General features: G+C 44.0%; 1 protein-coding gene across 4 annotated transcripts in view; it reads left to right on the plus strand.

Moving 5' to 3' along the window:
• Positions 1–18406, plus strand: part of SCAMP4 (secretory carrier membrane protein 4) — a 139972-nt gene that overhangs the window by 63426 nt on the left and 58140 nt on the right. For 2 of the 4 annotated variants that reach the window (XM_069741229.1, XM_069741224.1), the window contains 3 exons: positions 2142–2270; positions 4225–4381; positions 12494–12595. In XM_069741229.1, coding sequence (XP_069597330.1) covers positions 2142–2270; positions 4225–4381; positions 12494–12595 — 388 coding nt within the window. The remainder of the gene's footprint in view (positions 1–2141; positions 2271–4224; positions 4382–12493; positions 12596–18406) is intronic. The other 2 variants (XM_069741237.1, XM_069741244.1) reach the window with 1 other exon arrangement.

Below are 18406 nucleotides of genomic sequence, written 5' to 3' on the forward strand. Positions count from 1 at the left end.
CTAGACACTGGTGGCAATATGCTGGACAAACTGGGGGCAGGACTGGAGACAGATGGGGCAGGATTGGAGACATGGGCAGAATGTAGATACGGGGTATGATTGGAGACACGGGACAGAATTGAAGACAGATCGTGCAGGATCAGGGGGCAGGATGGATACGATAGAGACTGATGGGGCAGAATGGGGAGATCATATGGGTCAGGATGGATACTCAGGATGGAAGAACATATGGCTGAAGCCAGGAATGAGATACACGGGGCCAGGATGGGGGATATTATTATTACCATAGGGGCTAATTAAGGGATATTATTACTGCAGTGATGTATTTATTTTATTTTTTGAGGACACTGTTTTAAATGGGGGGGGGCAGTCCTGTTACTGTGTGGAGTGACACTATGTCGCCTCTTTTTCTTCATGTGGTGTAATGTAAAAGTTGGGAAAAATTAAGTAATGTTTTCTGCAAACGGAACTCAAGATAACTGTGTTATTTCCTGCAGAGACAAGTCTTGGCTGGATGAAGTGATGGCAGTCTGTGCTGGATGAAAGATGAAGGACTTCACCTAGAGACGTCACTGGTGAGTCAGTGTTACCTATACACTGACACTATACATTGTACACTATATACAGAGGTCCTGTGTACAATGTCACCGGTGATCACCATATAAACTCTACACAGACACTGCATACTAAGTACAGATCTCCTGTGAATACTGGCACATATGGTGATAGTATTGTGTTTTTTTTTTTCTTCCTAACTGAAGGGTAAATTAACTAGATCAATTGATGTTTGACAGGTTAAAGTTTCACACAGCAACTATTTTTCTGGAATAATATGGTTCAGGATTTTATGACCCCGTCGTGGACCGGGGGGCCCACAGTGTCTGAACAGCCCGGGGCCCTGGCTACCCTTAATCCACCCCTGCCTGTAGCACTAATAAATTCACATACAGTATATACGGGGGAACGTTTCTCCTTGTGGAGAGTGCCAGGTCTGTGTAAGGAGACTTATAGGCAATGAAATGATCCTCTGGAAATGTAAATATACAAATTACCTCTTCAGAGAGAAAGAAGACTTGAACTCTAGTGCCACCAATTGGATGTAGCAATCCTAAAAGTTAATATTGACACTCAAACAAGCCTTGTCATATGACTTAGAATAAAAGACAAACTAGAAACTCCATTTGCAGACACCTGTTTCTGGCTGTTTGCCTCTCATCAGTACAGGTCAGGAGGTTTCATTTGGCTAGGTGGATGGCCTCTGATTGGGGTTCTAACAGGTAACGTGCCAGCAAATGTTTCTGCTTTGACTTATTATCCTAAGTCATGTGGTGAGGCTCATTAAAGGGTTGATATTGACTATTAGAATTGCTGCTTCCAATTGGTAGTGCTGAAGTTCATATCCTCTTCCTTTCTGAAGAGGTTATTTGCACATATTATATAAACTATCTACCGTATTTTTCGGACTATAAGACACACTGGACCATAAGACGCACCCCAAATTTTTAGAAAGAAAATAGGGAAAAAATTTTTAATGTCAAATGGGGGTCCATCTTACAGTCCAAATTCAGCTTACTGGGGGGATTGGCAGCGCTGGTGGAGCGTGGTCACGGGGTGTTCCGGCTATGATATGACTCAAATCCCAGACTGGTGCTACAGGTTTGGCAGTGCTTGTGGTGCGGGGGCTCTGCCGACATTTTGTGGAAACCTGGAGCCCCTGCATATCCATTGCTGCGATGCTGTGGCCTCCTGGAAAAAGGCCGCTGAGATCTCAATCTGTGTGTGCACCGCTTCCGGCAGCCATTTTCCCGGAGGCCACCCATCGCAGCAATGGAAGTGCGGGGGGCTCAGGGCTTTCACAAAATCTCGACGGAGCCCCTGCACCACAGAGCACTGCTGAATACATCCGCACTAGCCTGGAAAGGGAGTGTGATCATCGCCCTGCAGCGTTGGACCGCCGCAGAATCACCCGATTCCTGATGCCGCCACACTACTTGTAAGTATATTCCGACTATAAGATGCATCCCCATTTTTGGGGAAAAAAATTGCGTCTTACAGTCCGAAAAATAGGGTATGTGAACTATATCATTATGTGGACAAAAGGCAGAAAATAATTCAGATTTCTATTTTTGCATTGCCTTTAGATCGCAGCAACAATTTTCCTCCATTGCCTAAATTCATCCCTTTGCGTCCTTGTTTCTACCAAAATTTTGAGGAAGACATCCCAGCAGAACACAGGATTTTGGTGCGGAGGATCTACCATCTATGGTTATGTATGTATTGGGAACTGAATCTATACATGAAAATACTCCTTGAGGCCTACAATTCACATGGGTGATGTAGTGTAGTCACATTGTTAAATTCACCTCTTCAAACAAATTACTATTCATTTGGAGAGTAACAGAGGCAGGAAGAAGCAATGGATTATAAAAAGATTATTTAGAACTTGAAAAGTAAAAATTGTAAAGTGCTAGTAATCAAAGTACTATAAAAGTAAAGGTACTTATCCAATTCCTCTTCGTTCTAATGAATGCACCTTTTTTTCATTTTGATTCTTTCTCTGCCATGACTGATTAATAGTTTTTAAAATATAAAATTCACAGATAAAATCTTTATTTAGTGAAGACAGACTTTTTCATTACTGAGATAGGAGATGACTGTTATTAGTGTTAATGTTCTATGTAGACCGGAGGAGGTAAGAACTCTTAGGTCCTACCGCCTTCACCCCACGTCCTACACAGAAACTCATCAGTAGCAGCTCTCATCTCCTATCTCAGTAGTGGCAGCGTCTGTCTTCAGTGAATACAGATTTTACCTGTGCGTTGAAAATTTTGAAAATTAATAATTAGTCCTAGAGGATAAAAAAAGTGGATTGCGTGGATAAGATTTACAGTATTACAGAATTGCGTATTTTTATGCCTCTTATAGATTTGTGAAATAAAAATGTAAATGACTGTTACTGTTTAAAGGGAAACTGTCAGCAGGGTTGTGCAACCTACAGACAGTGTCAGGTTGGCGCCGTTAAACTGATTAAAATGATACCTTGATTGATGAAATCCATCTTGTGGTTGTTCGTTAATCTTTATTTTCAGTTTTATGTTAATGAGATTCTCGTGCCCTAAGGCGGGGTTGGTGTATGTGGTGCTCTGATTATATATTCATAATGCAGACTGCTAAAAGGTTACTGATCCCTCACTGACCTGCCCCCTAGTTTGCATAATGAATATCTGTGCATGCGTAAAAAAAAAAACGTCTGCAGGCAGGCGCCAGCCATGGCACCACCTCTGCAGCAAAACCGCATGTTTTATATGCCAATAATATGTTTTATTCAAGTTATTCAACTAGAGGAAAAAAAAAACTCAGTTTGACAATGGCGCCCACGGCGCCTGCACTGTATCTGCTATCGGTGTAGCTGTGGTCCGAGAGCTGCTACTACGCATGCGCCAGCGGCACCATCTTACTGGAACAGAAAAATAAAATTCCTCCTCCAAGATGGCACCGCCCGCGCCTGCGCAGAAAATGGTGACTCAATAACACTTTTTTTATTTTTTATTTTTTACAAATTTAACTTTTAATTTACAACTTAAATAATACAAAAGCTGGACTTGTTTTGTATTGCCACGATCCTCCTCATGAGAAGAATCAGATTGCTGGGTTCTTTTTACCACACAATGTCCGATGTAAAAACAATTCCAGAACAAGGTCAGAATTGCGGTTTGTTTGCAATCTCTCCATACTTGGAAAGTTTTCCAGTGCACTATGGGGTAAAAAGAATGGTGTAATTCCAAAGTAAAACCTGTCTCACAAAAACGCAAGCTCTCATACGGCTATGTGGGCAGAACAATAAGAAAGTATTGGCTCTTTGAAGAAGGGGAGGAAAAAAAAACAAGCAAAAACAGAAATTGGCCTCTTTGTGAAGGAGTTATATGCAACTTAAATTTACTACTAGCATAAAGTACAATGTGTCAAATAATCATTCTCACTGGGATATGGAAGCAATCCAGAGTTTTTACCACTTAAAGTGACTTGTCAGATTAGAAAAATGGGGTTTGGTCACAACGGCCAAAATTGGCTCTGCCAGGGTTGTATAATTTGCAGTTGATCGAATATAAACCAGAAGTTTGTTTATAAATTGTTTCCAATTTATTGCTGTTATTTTCATTAATAGAATGATCCAAGCGCAATTATTGAGATTCATATGGATTTATTTTTATTTATTTTTTTTAGTTTATTGTCTCTCTCTTGCCGTGAATCTGATTGCATGCCTTGCTTGGTGGATTGCTGGAGGTTCTGGAATAAACTTTGGATTAGCTATATTGTGGCTGGTCATGTTCAGTCCCTGTGGATATGTTTGCTGGTTTCGACCAGCATACAAAGCTTTCAGGTGAGTTCTTTAACGGAGCATGTATGCAAATAACCAATATTAGTAGATGCAGAGTAGTGGGCGGGATTATTACAATGTCTTTGACTAGGGCTGTGTTCACACATTGTGGCCATGGTACTTTTTTTGTCTGGTAAGTTGCGGAACTGCGGCTTCTCTGCTGCAATATTGGCGAATTAAAAAACAATGCATTTTTCCACAAGTACTGCAAAAAATGCAATATGTGAACATAGCACAATAGTGACTTGCCAGTCAAATTTAAAAATTAGATGGGTTATGTATGACCAGCATAAGTAGTGTCCTCCTCATTTCAGCCCTTGACACAATATTAAGGTATACTGCAGTATATAGTGTAAGTATTAGAATGATAACAGGTTCAATTCCCATAGGGAGACTAAAAAAATACAAGAAATACATTTTTATATATATATATATATATATATATATATATATATATATATATATTGTGACAAAACACTCTGGGATCGCCTTTGCTGGGGTCAAAGGACACGTGGTTTGTGCATTGAATCTGAGGCGTACAGCAGGTTTCTGAGCAGGCTGACCTCAGGTCAGATTTATTAACTTGAAAGCAACACAAAAAACAAAACATAAAAGTAAACCCTAGCCTGTCCGGCACTAACTAAACAAATACGTTGCTATCTCAACAACTGGGGGGGCTTCTCCCACCCAGCTAACATCATACAGATCTTGAGCAGAGCTCTTCACTCACGTTTGTCTCACACAGGCAGGCAATCTGTGTGCCCCAGGCAGACACTGGAACCACCCAGCTGGTCATCTTTTATTCCTGCAATCATTAACCCATTAGCACCCTGAAGATACTGAGTGGCCTAATTCACATAGGACAAACACCTGGGCGAGATATACCTGCCTCCATCTACCACACCAGCATGAGTCTTACATATCCCCCCCCCTTGCTCAGACCACTCCGGTCGAGCAAGAACACTTTTGAAACAGTGCACTCGGGATAGGGCATCGGCGTTCCCCATCTGCACCCCAGGTCGGTGCTCCACCGTAAAAGAGTAAGCCTGCAGGGCAAGGAACCACCTGGTTACCCGACTATTACGGTCCTTGTGGAGGTGCATCCACTTGAGAGGGGCATGGTCTGTGACCAGCCTAAACTTCCTACCAGCCAGGTAATACTTGAGGGAGTCGAGAGCCCATTTAATGGCTAGGCACTCTTTTTCAACCACGGCATACCTCTGCTCATGTACATTCAGTTTCCGACTGAGATAGAGGACCGGGTGTTCGACTCCGTCCCTCACCTGGGAAAGTACAGCTCCGACACCAGTATCAGAGGCATCAGTTTGTACCACAAACTCGCTGCTGAAATCAGGAGTCACTAGTACGGGCTGAGAGCACAAAGCCCGTTTCAGGCTGTGGAAGGCCTCTTCAGCAGCTGAGGTCCATTTTACCATGACGGAACCCTTCCCCTTGGTAAGATCCGTCAAGGGAGTAGCCATGGCTGCAAAATTGGGTATGAACCGGCGATAATAGCCGGCAATCCCCAGGAAAGCCTGCACTTGTTTCTTGTTCACTGGTTGTGGCCAGCCCTGAATTGCCTGTATTTTGTCGATCTGGGGTTTAACCACTCCTCGGCCAATCACGTAGCCCAAGTATCGGGCTTCTTCAAGCCCGATGTGGCATTTCTTGGGGTTTGCCGTTAAACCTGCATCTCGCAGGTCATCAATCACGGCTTGTACCTTCTGGAGATGAGTTTCCCAGTCCATGCTGTAAATTACGATGTCATCCAGGTAGGCAGAAGCGTACTGTCTGTGAGGCCTCAAGACTCGATCCATCAATCTCTGGAACGTTGCGGGAGCTCCGTGAAGTCCAAACGGCATATAGACATACTGGAACAGACCTTCCGGTGTAGCAAATGCCGTCTTCTCTCTGGCCGCCTCGGCCAGAGGAATCTGCCAGTACCCCTTTGTTAAATCCAGGGTCGTAATGTATCGGGCTTTACCAAGCCGGTCGATCAACTCATCGACCCGGGGCATAGGGTACGCATCAAATTTAGAAACTGCATTCAGTTTCCTAAAGTCATTACAAAACCGGATGGAGCCATCCGGTTTAGGTATCAACACAATTGGACTGGACCAGGCGCTGTGTGACTCCTCAATGACTCCTAAGTCCAACATTGCCATCACTTCCCGGGAGACGGCTTCACGGCGGGCTTCCGGAATCCGGTAGGGCTTCACATGAACAGTGACGCCAGGCTCTGTGACAATCTCATGTTTCACCAACTTCGTCCGGCCAGGTTTTTCGGAGAAAAACTGTCGGTTCTGTAACAAAAATTGCTTAACCTCAGATTTTTGTCGTTCTGAGAGAGTCTCAGCAACCTGCACCTCTGGTACAGTAGGTGAACAAACCGGACGGGGCAGATCCGCCGTTAGGGCAGAGCGGTCTTTCCAGGATTTTATCAGATTCACATGATAAATCTGTTCCGGTTTTCTCTTACCCGGCTGGTACACTTTATAGTTCACTTCACCAACTCTTTCTCGGACCTCAAATGGGCCCTGCCATTTCGCCAGGAATTTACTATCCACCGTAGGGATTAGGACCAACACCCTATCGCCGGGTGCAAATGTACGGACCTTAGCGCCTCTATCATAACTTTGCCTCTGGGCTCCCTGGGCCTGTAACATATGGTCCCTAACAATGGGCATGACAGCGGCAATACGATCCTGCATTTGTGTTACATGGTCGATCACCGTTTTAAAGGGAGTGACTTGACCTTCCCAGGTTTCTTTTGCGACGTCCAGCAGTCCCCGGGGACGACGGGCGTACAACAGTTCGAAAGGCGAAAATCCTGTGGAAGACTGGGGAACTTCCCTAATGGCAAACAGCAAATAGGGTAACAAGTAATCCCAGTTCTTCCCATCTTTGTCTATCGCCTTCCGGAGCATCTGTTTTAAGGTTTTGTTGAAGCGCTCAACCAGGCCATCTGTTTGAGGGTGATAGACAGACGTACGCAACGGGTCTATTTGTAAGAGCCTGCAGAGCTCCTTCATTACCCTCGACATAAAGGGAGTCCCCTGGTCGGTGAGTATCTGTTTTGGAATTCCCACCCGACTAAACACTTGTACCAATTCCTTTGCGATCGTCTTGGTAGCTGTGTTACGCAAAGGGACGGCTTCCGGGTAACGAGTGGCATAGTCCACGATGACGAGGATATGTTGGTGCCCACGTGCGGATCGGGGAAGGGGCCCAACCAAATCCATCCCAATTCTCTCAAAAGGGACCCCGATGATAGGAAGGGGTACCAAAGGGCTACGGAACTGAGATTTAGGGGCCGCGATTTGGCACTCTGGACAGGACTCACAATAGTTACGCACATCACAATGTATTCCAGGCCACACAAAACAATGCAATATCCTTTCTGTGGTTTTCTGTACCCCCAGATGTCCCCCCATTATATGTCCGTGGGCCAAATCCAGTACCTTCCGCCGATAAGGTTTGGGTACCACTAACCGTTGCACTGTGTCTTCCCCTTTTTTTTCTACCTGGTAGAGCAAATCATTTTCAAGAACCATATATGGGTACGCTAGCCTAGTGTCAGGTTCTACGGGTACCCCATCTATCATTTTTACATTTTTCCTAGCCGGAGTCAGGGTAGGATCTTTCATTTGCTCGCTGTGGAAGTCATCCACCTGGACTCCCAAATCTGGCAGGCAGGGTGCCGGATGGCTGTCTGCCTCCGCCTCTCGCTGAGGTTCCTCAGTTTCCTCTGTTTCCCCCGCCATGACGGAGAAGGGGTACTGAAGGTTAGATTCACTAATCTCCCCAGCAACATCTTCCTGTGGGGTCTCCTCTAGGGACTCGGGACCTCCAGATGGCATGGGAGAAGATTCACGGGTACAGCTACCGTGAAGGAGTAACTGATTCTCCCACAACTGCCAGAAATAGGGAAAATCCCTGCCCAGGATTACATCATGTAACAATGCGGGAACGAGTCCCACTTTGTGCTGCACTGACCCATAGGGAGTAGAAATCCATATGACCGCTGTTAAGTACGAGCGGGTGTCACCATGCACACACGTCACAGAAAACTTGTCAGACGGACCAGACGGAAGTGCCACCAGACTAGCTTTCACCAGAGTCACCACACTTCCAGAGTCTAGTAATGCCACAACATTTTTCCCATCAACAGATAATTCACACAGGTGTTTCACTGTATCATTTTGACCCGCATTCACAGTCACCAGCTGTATAACCAAAGACATGCGTTTTCTAGAGTCTATAACGTCGCACTGCATGGGTTCAGCGGTAACAGGACAGTTCGCAGAAACATGACCCTTCTCATGGCAGCGGAAACACCTAACAGGTCCCCTACTGAGACCACCGTCCAATACTCTTGGTCTCGGAGTGCGAGCAGTCCCGGACTCCTCCCCCACAGTTTTAAGCGATTTTCCTTCACCCGTGGTCCCTGGAACAGTCTTACCGGTTCCACGAGGAGGAGGCACAGTCCGGGGTTTGGCGGTGTCGTCGGGAAGTCCTTCTGCCACGGAATAACGCTCGACCAACTCCACAAGTTGATCCGCTGTCGTGGGATTTCCTTGGCTTACCCACCTTTTCAGCGCTGGGGGTAGTACTCTCAGGTACTTGTCCAGGACAACCCGCTGGATTATTTCGGGTATTGTCAGTACCTCGGGTTGCAGCCATTTCTTTGTCAAGTAGATCAGGTCGAACATCTGAGACCGCGCTGGTTTATCTTGCTGGTATGTCCACTGATGTACCCTCTGTGCACGGACAGCCGTCGTCACACCCAGCCGGGCCAGGATCTCAGCTTTCAGCTTCTCAAAGTCCTGAGCGACCTCCGGGTCCAAATCATGGTAAGCTTTTTGGGCCTCGCTGGAGAGAAACGGGGCAATCAAATCGGCCCATCGTGCCTTCGGCCACTTCTCTCTCAATGCCGTCCGCTCAAAAGTTGTCAGATATGCCTCGACGTCATTTTCTGCAGTCAGCTTTTGCCAGTATCGACTCACATGGATCCTTCTGGACTCTGCTTCCGGGTCAGCGTCAGGCATGCTCACCAGGCGCTGCGCCACCTGTTGGAGAAGTTGGCGGTCTGCAACCGTCATGTCCAGTAACTCCTTCAGCTGTGCGGCCATCAAGCGATTAGCTTCGTGCTGTGCGGCAGTGGCCTGCTGCTGTACGGCAGTGGACTGTACTAAGGCTTTCACCACGTCTTCCATGCTGTCGCCTGTGCCACGGTATGCCCGCGTTCTCCACCACAATGTGACAAAACACTCTGGGATCGCCTTTGCTGGGGTCAAAGGACACGTGGTTTGTGCATTGAATCTGAGGCGTACAGCAGGTTTCTGAGCAGGCTGACCTCAGGTCAGATTTATTAACGTGAAAGCAACACAAAAAACAAAACATAAAAATAAACCCTAGCCTGTCCGGCACTAACTAAACAAATACGTTGCTATCTCAACAACTGGGGGGGGCTTCTCCCACCCAGCTAACATCATACAGATCTTGAGCAGAGCTCTTCACTCACGTTTGTCTCACACAGGCAGGCAATCTGTGTGCCCCAGGCAGACACTGGAACCACCCAGCTGGTCATCTTTTATTCCTGCAATCATTAACCCATTAGCACCCTGAAGATACTGAGTGGCCTAATTCACATAGGACAAACACCTGGGCGAGATATACCTGCCTCCATCTACCACACCAGCATGAGTCTTACAATATATTTATCGTATATACTCGAGTATAAGCCGAGATTTTCAGCCCAAATTTTTGGGCTGAAAGTGCCCCCCTCGGCTTATACTCGAGTCACGGTAGCGGTGGGGTCGGCAGGTGAGGGGGTGAGGGCGCTGAGGTATACTTACCTAGTCCCAGCGATCCTCGCGCTGTCCCTGCCTTCCTCCCCGTCTTCTGTGCTGCAGCGTCTTCCCCTCTTCAGCGGTCACGTGGGACCGCTCATTAGAGATATGAATAAGCGGCTCCACCTCCCATAGGTGCCAGGTCCCAGAGCTAATCAGCGGTGCCGGTGACCGCTGACAGGAAGATGCTGCAGCACAGAAGACGGGGAGGAAGGCAGGGACAGCGCGAGGATCGCTGGGACTAGGTAAGTATGTTATATTCACCTGTCCGCGTTCCAGCCGCCGGGCGTCGCTCCATCTTCCCGGCGCCTCCATCTTCCCGGCGTCTGCGCTCTGACTGTTCAGGCAGAGGGCGCGATGACGCATATAGTGTGCGCGGCGCCCTCTGCCTGATCAGTCAGAGCAGAGACGCCGGGAAGATGGAGGCGCCGGGACCGGACGCTGGGAGCTGCAATCAAGGGAGGTGAGTATGTGTTTTTTTTTTTTTATTGCAGCAGCAGCGGCAGCACAGATTTATGTGCAGCATCTATGGGGGCAGTATGAACGGCACACAGCACTATATGGGGGCAGTATGAACGGCACACAGCACTATATGGGGGCAGTATGAACGGCACACAGCACTATATGGGGGCAGTATGAACGGCACACAGCACTATATGGGGGCAGTATGAACGGCACACAGCACTATATGGGAGCAGTATGAACGGCACACAGCACTATATGGGGGCAGTATGAACGGCACACAGCACTATATGGGGGCAGTATGAACGGCACACAGCACTATATGGGGCATCTGTGCAGCATCTATGGGGGCAGTATGAACGGCACACAGCACTATATGGGGCATCTGTGCAGCATCTATGGGGCAGTATGAACGGCACACAGCACTATATGGGGCATCTGTGCAGCATCTATGGGGCAATATGAACGGTGCAGAGCACTATATGGCACAGCTATGGGGAAATAATGATCTATTTTTATTTTTGAAATTCACCGGTAAATGCTACATTTCCACCCTAGGCTTATACTCGAGTCAATAAGTTTTCCCAGTTTTTTGTGGCAAAATTAGGGGGTCGGCTTATACTCGGGTCGGCTTATACTCGAGTATATACGGTATATATATCTCTTATATATAATTGCCTAGAATACTACTTCCTGCAATTTGTGCCAACTTCCGTGGCTTTGTCCGGAGCTAATGTCCGGAGCTAATGTCCGGAGCTAATGTCCGGGGATAAGTGACGTCAACAGTGTCCAGTGTCTGATTGGTTGCCGCCTGCTGCGAGCGACCAATCAGAAACGTGCCGTACTGTGATACACTCCGCCCGCCATTTTGGTGTGATTTTTGAATTTTTACCTCACAGCAAGTTTCTACTGCGTGGAGGCGGGCCCAGTGACGTTGCTCTTCAAACTCCTGCCGAATTTCAAGTATATATAGATTCTAGACTCCCGATTCTTTAGAATCGGGCTGCCATCTAGTGTATATATATATATATATATATATATATATATATATATATATATAAACTTTTTCATCCATTCAAAGTTAAAGAAATTAAATATTGATAAAAAAAAGTCCAAATGTGTCCAGAAAAGTCTGATCTATCAAAATATAAAATTATTTAAATAAAAAAAAGGAAATCGAAACTCCAGAGTTGCAGTTTTTCAGTCGCCGCTAATCCCTAAAAAAATTACAATAAAAAGTCGTAGAAATGTCATATGTATCCCAAAATTGATATAAAAACAACTATCACTCAGCACTCAAAAAAATGAAATCCTCACCCATGGAGTAAAAGATAAAATAGTTTTTTTACAAGTCTTAGTTTCTATTAACCATTAAATAAATAAATGTATAAGCTTGGTATTGCTGTAATCATACTAAGGGCTTGCTCACGCGAGCGTATAGCAAGAAAACGTCACCAAACGTTACCAACTAATGTTGGTAAATGAGTCAGTGGTGATCTGTAAGATTTTCTTAATGAATTCGGCACATTTTATTAGTAGCATATGCCTCCGTGGTCCTTGCCAGAAATGTCACTATTCAAAGTTTTTCCTTAAAAAAATCTTTACAATATGATATATGAAATTGCTCTTTATAGAAACAATCAATTGTCATTACCAATATCAAAATGTCAAATGCATTGAGGAATAAATGACTGCACTTTTTGATGTGACTATTACAAAACAGATTTCAAAATCTCTATGTTTAATGACCACAGTCATTACTTGTTTTTTAACCTCAGATAACTTCTACCATTTGCCTTAGGTCTGACAGCTCATTTAATTTTATGGCTTTCTTCTTTGTGAGTGGAGTGCAGTTTGTTTTATCCGTTATCCAAGCCATTGGGATTTCAGGATGGGGTGCCTGGTAAGAACATATTGTTCATATGTAGTTTAGGACCAAATATTCTAAAACAGATGATACAACAGATGATACAAGTCTTTCACAGTCTTCCGCTATCCACCATAACCCATCTGACATTATTATAATGTCTGTGAACTTATATCCGAGTGCTGCAGTTAAGTTAATTTTCATCCCTAGAAATATGGAATTGTTCTTTCCTATTGGAAACTGCTTAGAGGACATGTAGACGGTGCAGTCCATTTTGGTAAAGAATTGGTTATTTATAGAAAGGTCACAGATCCATATCCTTCCGTCAGAGCTGAACTCATATTCTTCACAATGAATTTACATGTTTCCCTTCCATAGGGTCCTCCTGTATCAAAAACTCACTGTGGAAAATGTTCTTTTACTTTTTTTTAAAAATAGTTGTGCTCTACAGTGTCTTACAATTATCTTACTGCATATTTACGGCACTTACTCAGTCCAGTTTATTATTCTCAAGCGCCAGTCTGAAATTGTGCAAGTCCTACCATTAGGTCAAATAAACAGTAGAAAAAGACAAAATAAGGCATGTGGCTTTTCTCAAGCCTGAGGATACAGTCACAATACACAGACATACAAACAGGGTTTTTACATAAAACAAGGTTAATGGTCTCCATCTGTTTCTCCTCCTCAGAGCCCATCTCATCAGCCATTGTAACCATCTAGTGCACATAGTAAACAACAGTATTAAAATCATTAAAAAATATACAGTGGGTACCAAAAATATTTAGACCCCTTTACATTTATCACTCTGTTTCATTGCAGCAATTTGGTAAATTCAAAAAAGTTCATATTTTTTTCTCATTAATGTACACTCTGCACCCCATCTTGAGTGAAAAAAAACAGAAATGTAGTTATTTATGCAACTTTATTAAAAAAGAAAAACTGAAATATCACATGGTCATAAGTATTCAGGCCCTTTGCTCAGTATTGAGTAAAAGCACCCTTTTGAGCTAGTAGAGCCATGAGTCTTTTGGGAATGATGCAACAAGTTTTTCACACCTGGATTTGGGGATCCTCTGCCATTCTTCCTTGCAGATCCTCCAGTTCCGTCAGGTTGGATGGTGAACGTTGGTGGACAGCCATTTTCAGGTCTCTCCAGAGATGCTCAATTGGGTTTAGGTCAGGGCTCTGGCTGGGCCAGTCAAGAATGGTCAGTAGCCATTCTGTAGCCACTCCTTTGTTATTTTAGCTGTTTGTGCTTAGGGTCATTGTCTTGTTGGAATGTGAACCTTCGGCCAAGTCTGAGGTCCAGAGCACTTTGGAAGAGGTTTTCATCCAGGATATCTCTGTACTTGACCGCATTCATATTTCTTTCAATGGCAACCAGTTGTCCTGTCCCTGCAGCTGAAAAACACCCCAAGAACATGATGCTGCCACCACAATGTTGGGATTGTATTGGGCAGGTGATGAGCAGTGCCTGGTTTTCTCCAGACATCCTGCTTAGAATTATCACCAAAAAGGTCTATCTTCATCTGATCAGACCAGAGAATCTTATTTCTCATAGTCTGGGAGTCCTTCATGTGTTTTTTTTAGCAAACTCTATGCATATGTCTTACACTGAGTAGATGCTTCCGTTGGGCCACTCTGCCATAAACGCCTGACTGGTGGAGGGCTGCAATGATATTTGACTTTGTGGAACTTTCTCCCATCTCCCTACTGCATCTCTGGAGCTGAGCCACAGTGATCTTGGGGTTCTTCTTTACCTCTCTCACCATGGCTGTTCTCCCATGATTGCTCAGTTTGGCTGGACGGCCAGATCTAGGAAGACTTCTGGTGGTCCCAAACTTCTTCCATTTAAGGATTATGGAGGCCACTGTGCTCTTAGGAACCTTGAGTACTGCAGAAATTCTTTTGTAACCTTGGCCAGATCTGTGCCTTGCCACAATTCTGTCTCTGAGGTCCTTGGCCAGTTCCCTTGACCTCATGATTGTCATTTGGTCTGACATGCACTGTGAGGTCTTATATAGACAGTTGTGTGCCTTTCCAAATCAAGTCCTATCAGTTTAATTAAACATACATAGCTGGACTCCAATGAAGGAGTAGAACCATCTCAAGGAGGATCACAAGGAAATAGGCAGCATGTGACTTAAATATGAGAGTCTGAGCAAAGGGTCTGAATACTTATGACTAGTGATGAGCGAATATACTCGTTACTCGAGATTTCTCGAGCATGCTTGGGGGTCCTCCGAGTATTTTTTAGTGCTCGGAGATTTAGTTTTTCTTGCCGCAGCTGAATGATTTACGTCTGTTAGCCAGCATAAGTACATGTGGGGGTTTCTTGGTTGCTAGGTGGAAAAATAAGAAATCGCTGGTCAACTTTTAACCCTTATAAGTCCTAACAAAATAAAATTATGTTTCCAATATTGCACTGATGTAAAGTAGACATGTAAGAAATATTATTTATTAACTGTTTTGTGCTATATCACTCTCTGATTTAAGGGCACAAAAATTAAAAGTTTAAAAATTGCAAAATGTTCAAAATTTTTGCCACATTTACACTTTTTTCATAAATAAACGCAAGTCATATCGAAAATTTTTTACCACTAACATGAAGTACAATATGTCACAAAAAAATATTCCCAGAATTAGTGGGATCTGCTGAAGCGTTCCAGAGCTATAACCTCATAAAGTTGCAGTGGTCAGAATTGTAAAAATTGGCTCTGTCACGAACATGAAGGGGTTAAATGTTGTGGAAACCACTGCAATATGTGCATCTTTGCTGCAGACAAAACAAAAATGTGTTTTTCATCTCAAGGAGGCATACATCATATTGATGATTTTATTAACTGTGATACTTCTCACCTAGTGTATGCTATCTTTTGCAGTTTATGCAGGGTGCAGTATATAAGATGCACTATAAGAAAAGTAAAAGAAAGAATTTCTGAACATGTAAACAATATTGTGGAAAAAAATAATTCCTGTTCTGGTGCAGGAAAGCATTTTGTTTCTGAACACAATTGTGATCTGTCACACTTCAGATTTTTTGGAATAGAAAAGGTCCATTATTCCCTGAGAGGAGGCAGTTGGCAAAACCGCCTAATGTTACGGGAGGCATACTGGATATTAAATTTAGATAGCGAACACCCTAGAGGTATGACTTACCTCCGCGCTCCCTGCTTATTTCCTTCATATATACACATACACGTGCTGTATAGGAGAATGTAAAGAGAATCCATAGGGGCACACCATATATAACATGCTACAGATCCAATACAATTGACTGTAACCGTATACATATCTGTTTTGACAGATCTATCAATAAGTCCCAAATATATATATACACTAGATGGTGGCCCGATTCTAACGCATCGGGTATTCTAGAATATGCATGTAGTTTATTTATGAAATTTTCAGAATAATGCAGTTTATACACATAGTAACATAGTAACATAGTAACATAGTTAGTAAGGCCGAAAAAAGACATTTGTCCATCCAGTTCAGCCTATATTCCATCATAATAAGTACCCAGATCTACGTCCTTCTACAGAACCTAATAATTGTATGATACAATATTGTTCTGCTCCAGGAAGACATCCAGGCCTCTCTTGAACCCCTCGACTGAGTTCGCCATCACCACCTCCTCAGGCAAGCAATTCCAGATTCTCACTGCCCTAACAGTAAAAAATCCTCTTCTATGTTGGTGGAAAAACCTTCTCTCCTCCAGACGCAAAGAATGCCCCCTTGTGCCCATCACCTTCCTTGGTATAAACAGATCCTCAGCGAGATATTTGTATTGTCCCCTTATATACTTATACATGGTTATTAGATCGCCCCTCAGTCGTCTTTTTTCTAGACTAAATAATCCTAATTTCGCTAATCTATCTGGGTATTGTAGTTCTCCCATCCCCTTTATTAATTTTGTTGCCCTCCTTTGTACTCTCTCTAGTTCCATTATAATCCTTCCTGAGCACCGGTGCCCAAAACTGGACACAGTACTCCATGTGCGGTCTAACTAGGGATTTGTACAGAGGCAGTATAATGCTCTCATCATGTGTATCCAGACCTCTTTTAATGCACCCCATGATCCTGTTTGCCTTGGCAGCTGCTGCCTGGCACTGGCTGCTCCAGGTAAGTTTATCATTAACTAGGATCCCCAAGTCCTTCTCCCTGTCAGATTTACCCAGTGGTTTCCCGTTCAGTGTGTAATGGTGATATTGATTCCCTCTTCCCATGTGTATAACCTTACATTTATCATTGTTAAACCTCATCTGCCACCTTTCAGCCCAAGTTTCCAACTTATCCAGATCCATCTGTAGCAGAATACTATCTTCTCTTGTATTAACTGCTTTACATAGTTTTGTATCATCTGCAAATATCGATATTTTACTGTGTAAACCTTCTACCAGATCATTAATGAATATGTTGAAGAGAACAGGTCCCAATACTGACCCCTGCGGTACCCCACTGGTCACAGCGACCCAGTTAGAGACTATACCATTTATAACCACCCTCTGCTTTCTATCACTAAGCCAGTTACTAACCCATTTACACACATTTTCCCCCAGACCAAGCATTCTCATTTTGTGTACCAACCTCTTGTGCGGCACGGTATCAAACGCTTTGGAAAAATCGAGATATACCACGTCCAATGACTCACCGTGGTCCAGTCTATAGTTTACCTCTTCATAAAAACTGATTAGATTGGTTTGACAGGAGCGATTTCTCATAAACCCATGCTGATATGGAGTTAAACAGTTATTCTCATTGAGATAATCCAGAATAACATCCCTCAGAAACCCTTCAAATATTTTACCAACAATAGAGGTTAGACTTACTGGCCTATAATTTCCAGGTTCACTTTTAGAGCCCTTTTTGAATATTGGCACCACATTTGCTATGCGCCAGTCCTGCGGAACAGACCCTGTCGCTATAGAGTCACTAAAAATAAGAAATAATGGTTTATCTATTACATTACTTAGTTCTCTTAGTACTCGTGGGTGTATGCCATCCGGACCCGGAGATTTATCTATTTTAATCTTATTTAGCCGGTTTCGCACCTCTTCTTGGGTTAGATTGGTGACCCTTAATATAGGGTTTTCATTGTTTCTTGGGATTTCACCTAGCATTTCATTTTCCACCGTGAATACCGTGGAGAAGAAGGTGTTTAATATGTTAGCTTTTTCCTCGTCATCTACAACCATTCTTTCCTCACTCCTTACACAGGATTCGGCCGCCCGGGTGCAACCAATTAGCGAAGCATGGTTCAAATTCCGCGCCAATTCGCAGCCGGACTGCGCCTATCACTGATTGTTCGCGGCCGGGCGTGACCAATCAGTGAAGCCAGGGCCTGCTCCTGGTTTTTGAGGCCCCCTCTTTAACACATACCACGATTCATGATGCACAGATACAGCAGAGAAATATAGCACAGCCCACGTAGCATATAACACAGCCCACGTAGCATATAACACAGCCCACGTAGTATATAGCACAGACACGTAGTATATTTCCCAGCCACGTAATATTTTGCACAGTCACGTAATATATTGCACAGCCACGTAGAATATAGCACAGAGACATAGTATATAACGCAGCCCATGCAGTATATAACACAGGCCACGTAGTATAAAGCACAGCGATGTATATTGCCCAGCCACGTAATATATACCACAGCCACGTAGTATATAGCACAGAGACATAGTATATAACACAGCCCACGCAGTATATAACACAGCCAATGCAGTATATAACACAGCCCACGTAGTATATTGCCCAGCCACGTAATATATTGCACAGCCACTTAGTATATAGCACAGCCACGCAGTATATAACAGAGCCCATGCAGTATATAAC

This window comes from Ranitomeya imitator, chromosome 1, assembly GCF_032444005.1.
Source record: "Ranitomeya imitator isolate aRanImi1 chromosome 1, aRanImi1.pri, whole genome shotgun sequence".
Classification (NCBI taxonomy): Eukaryota; Metazoa; Chordata; class Amphibia; order Anura; family Dendrobatidae; genus Ranitomeya; species Ranitomeya imitator.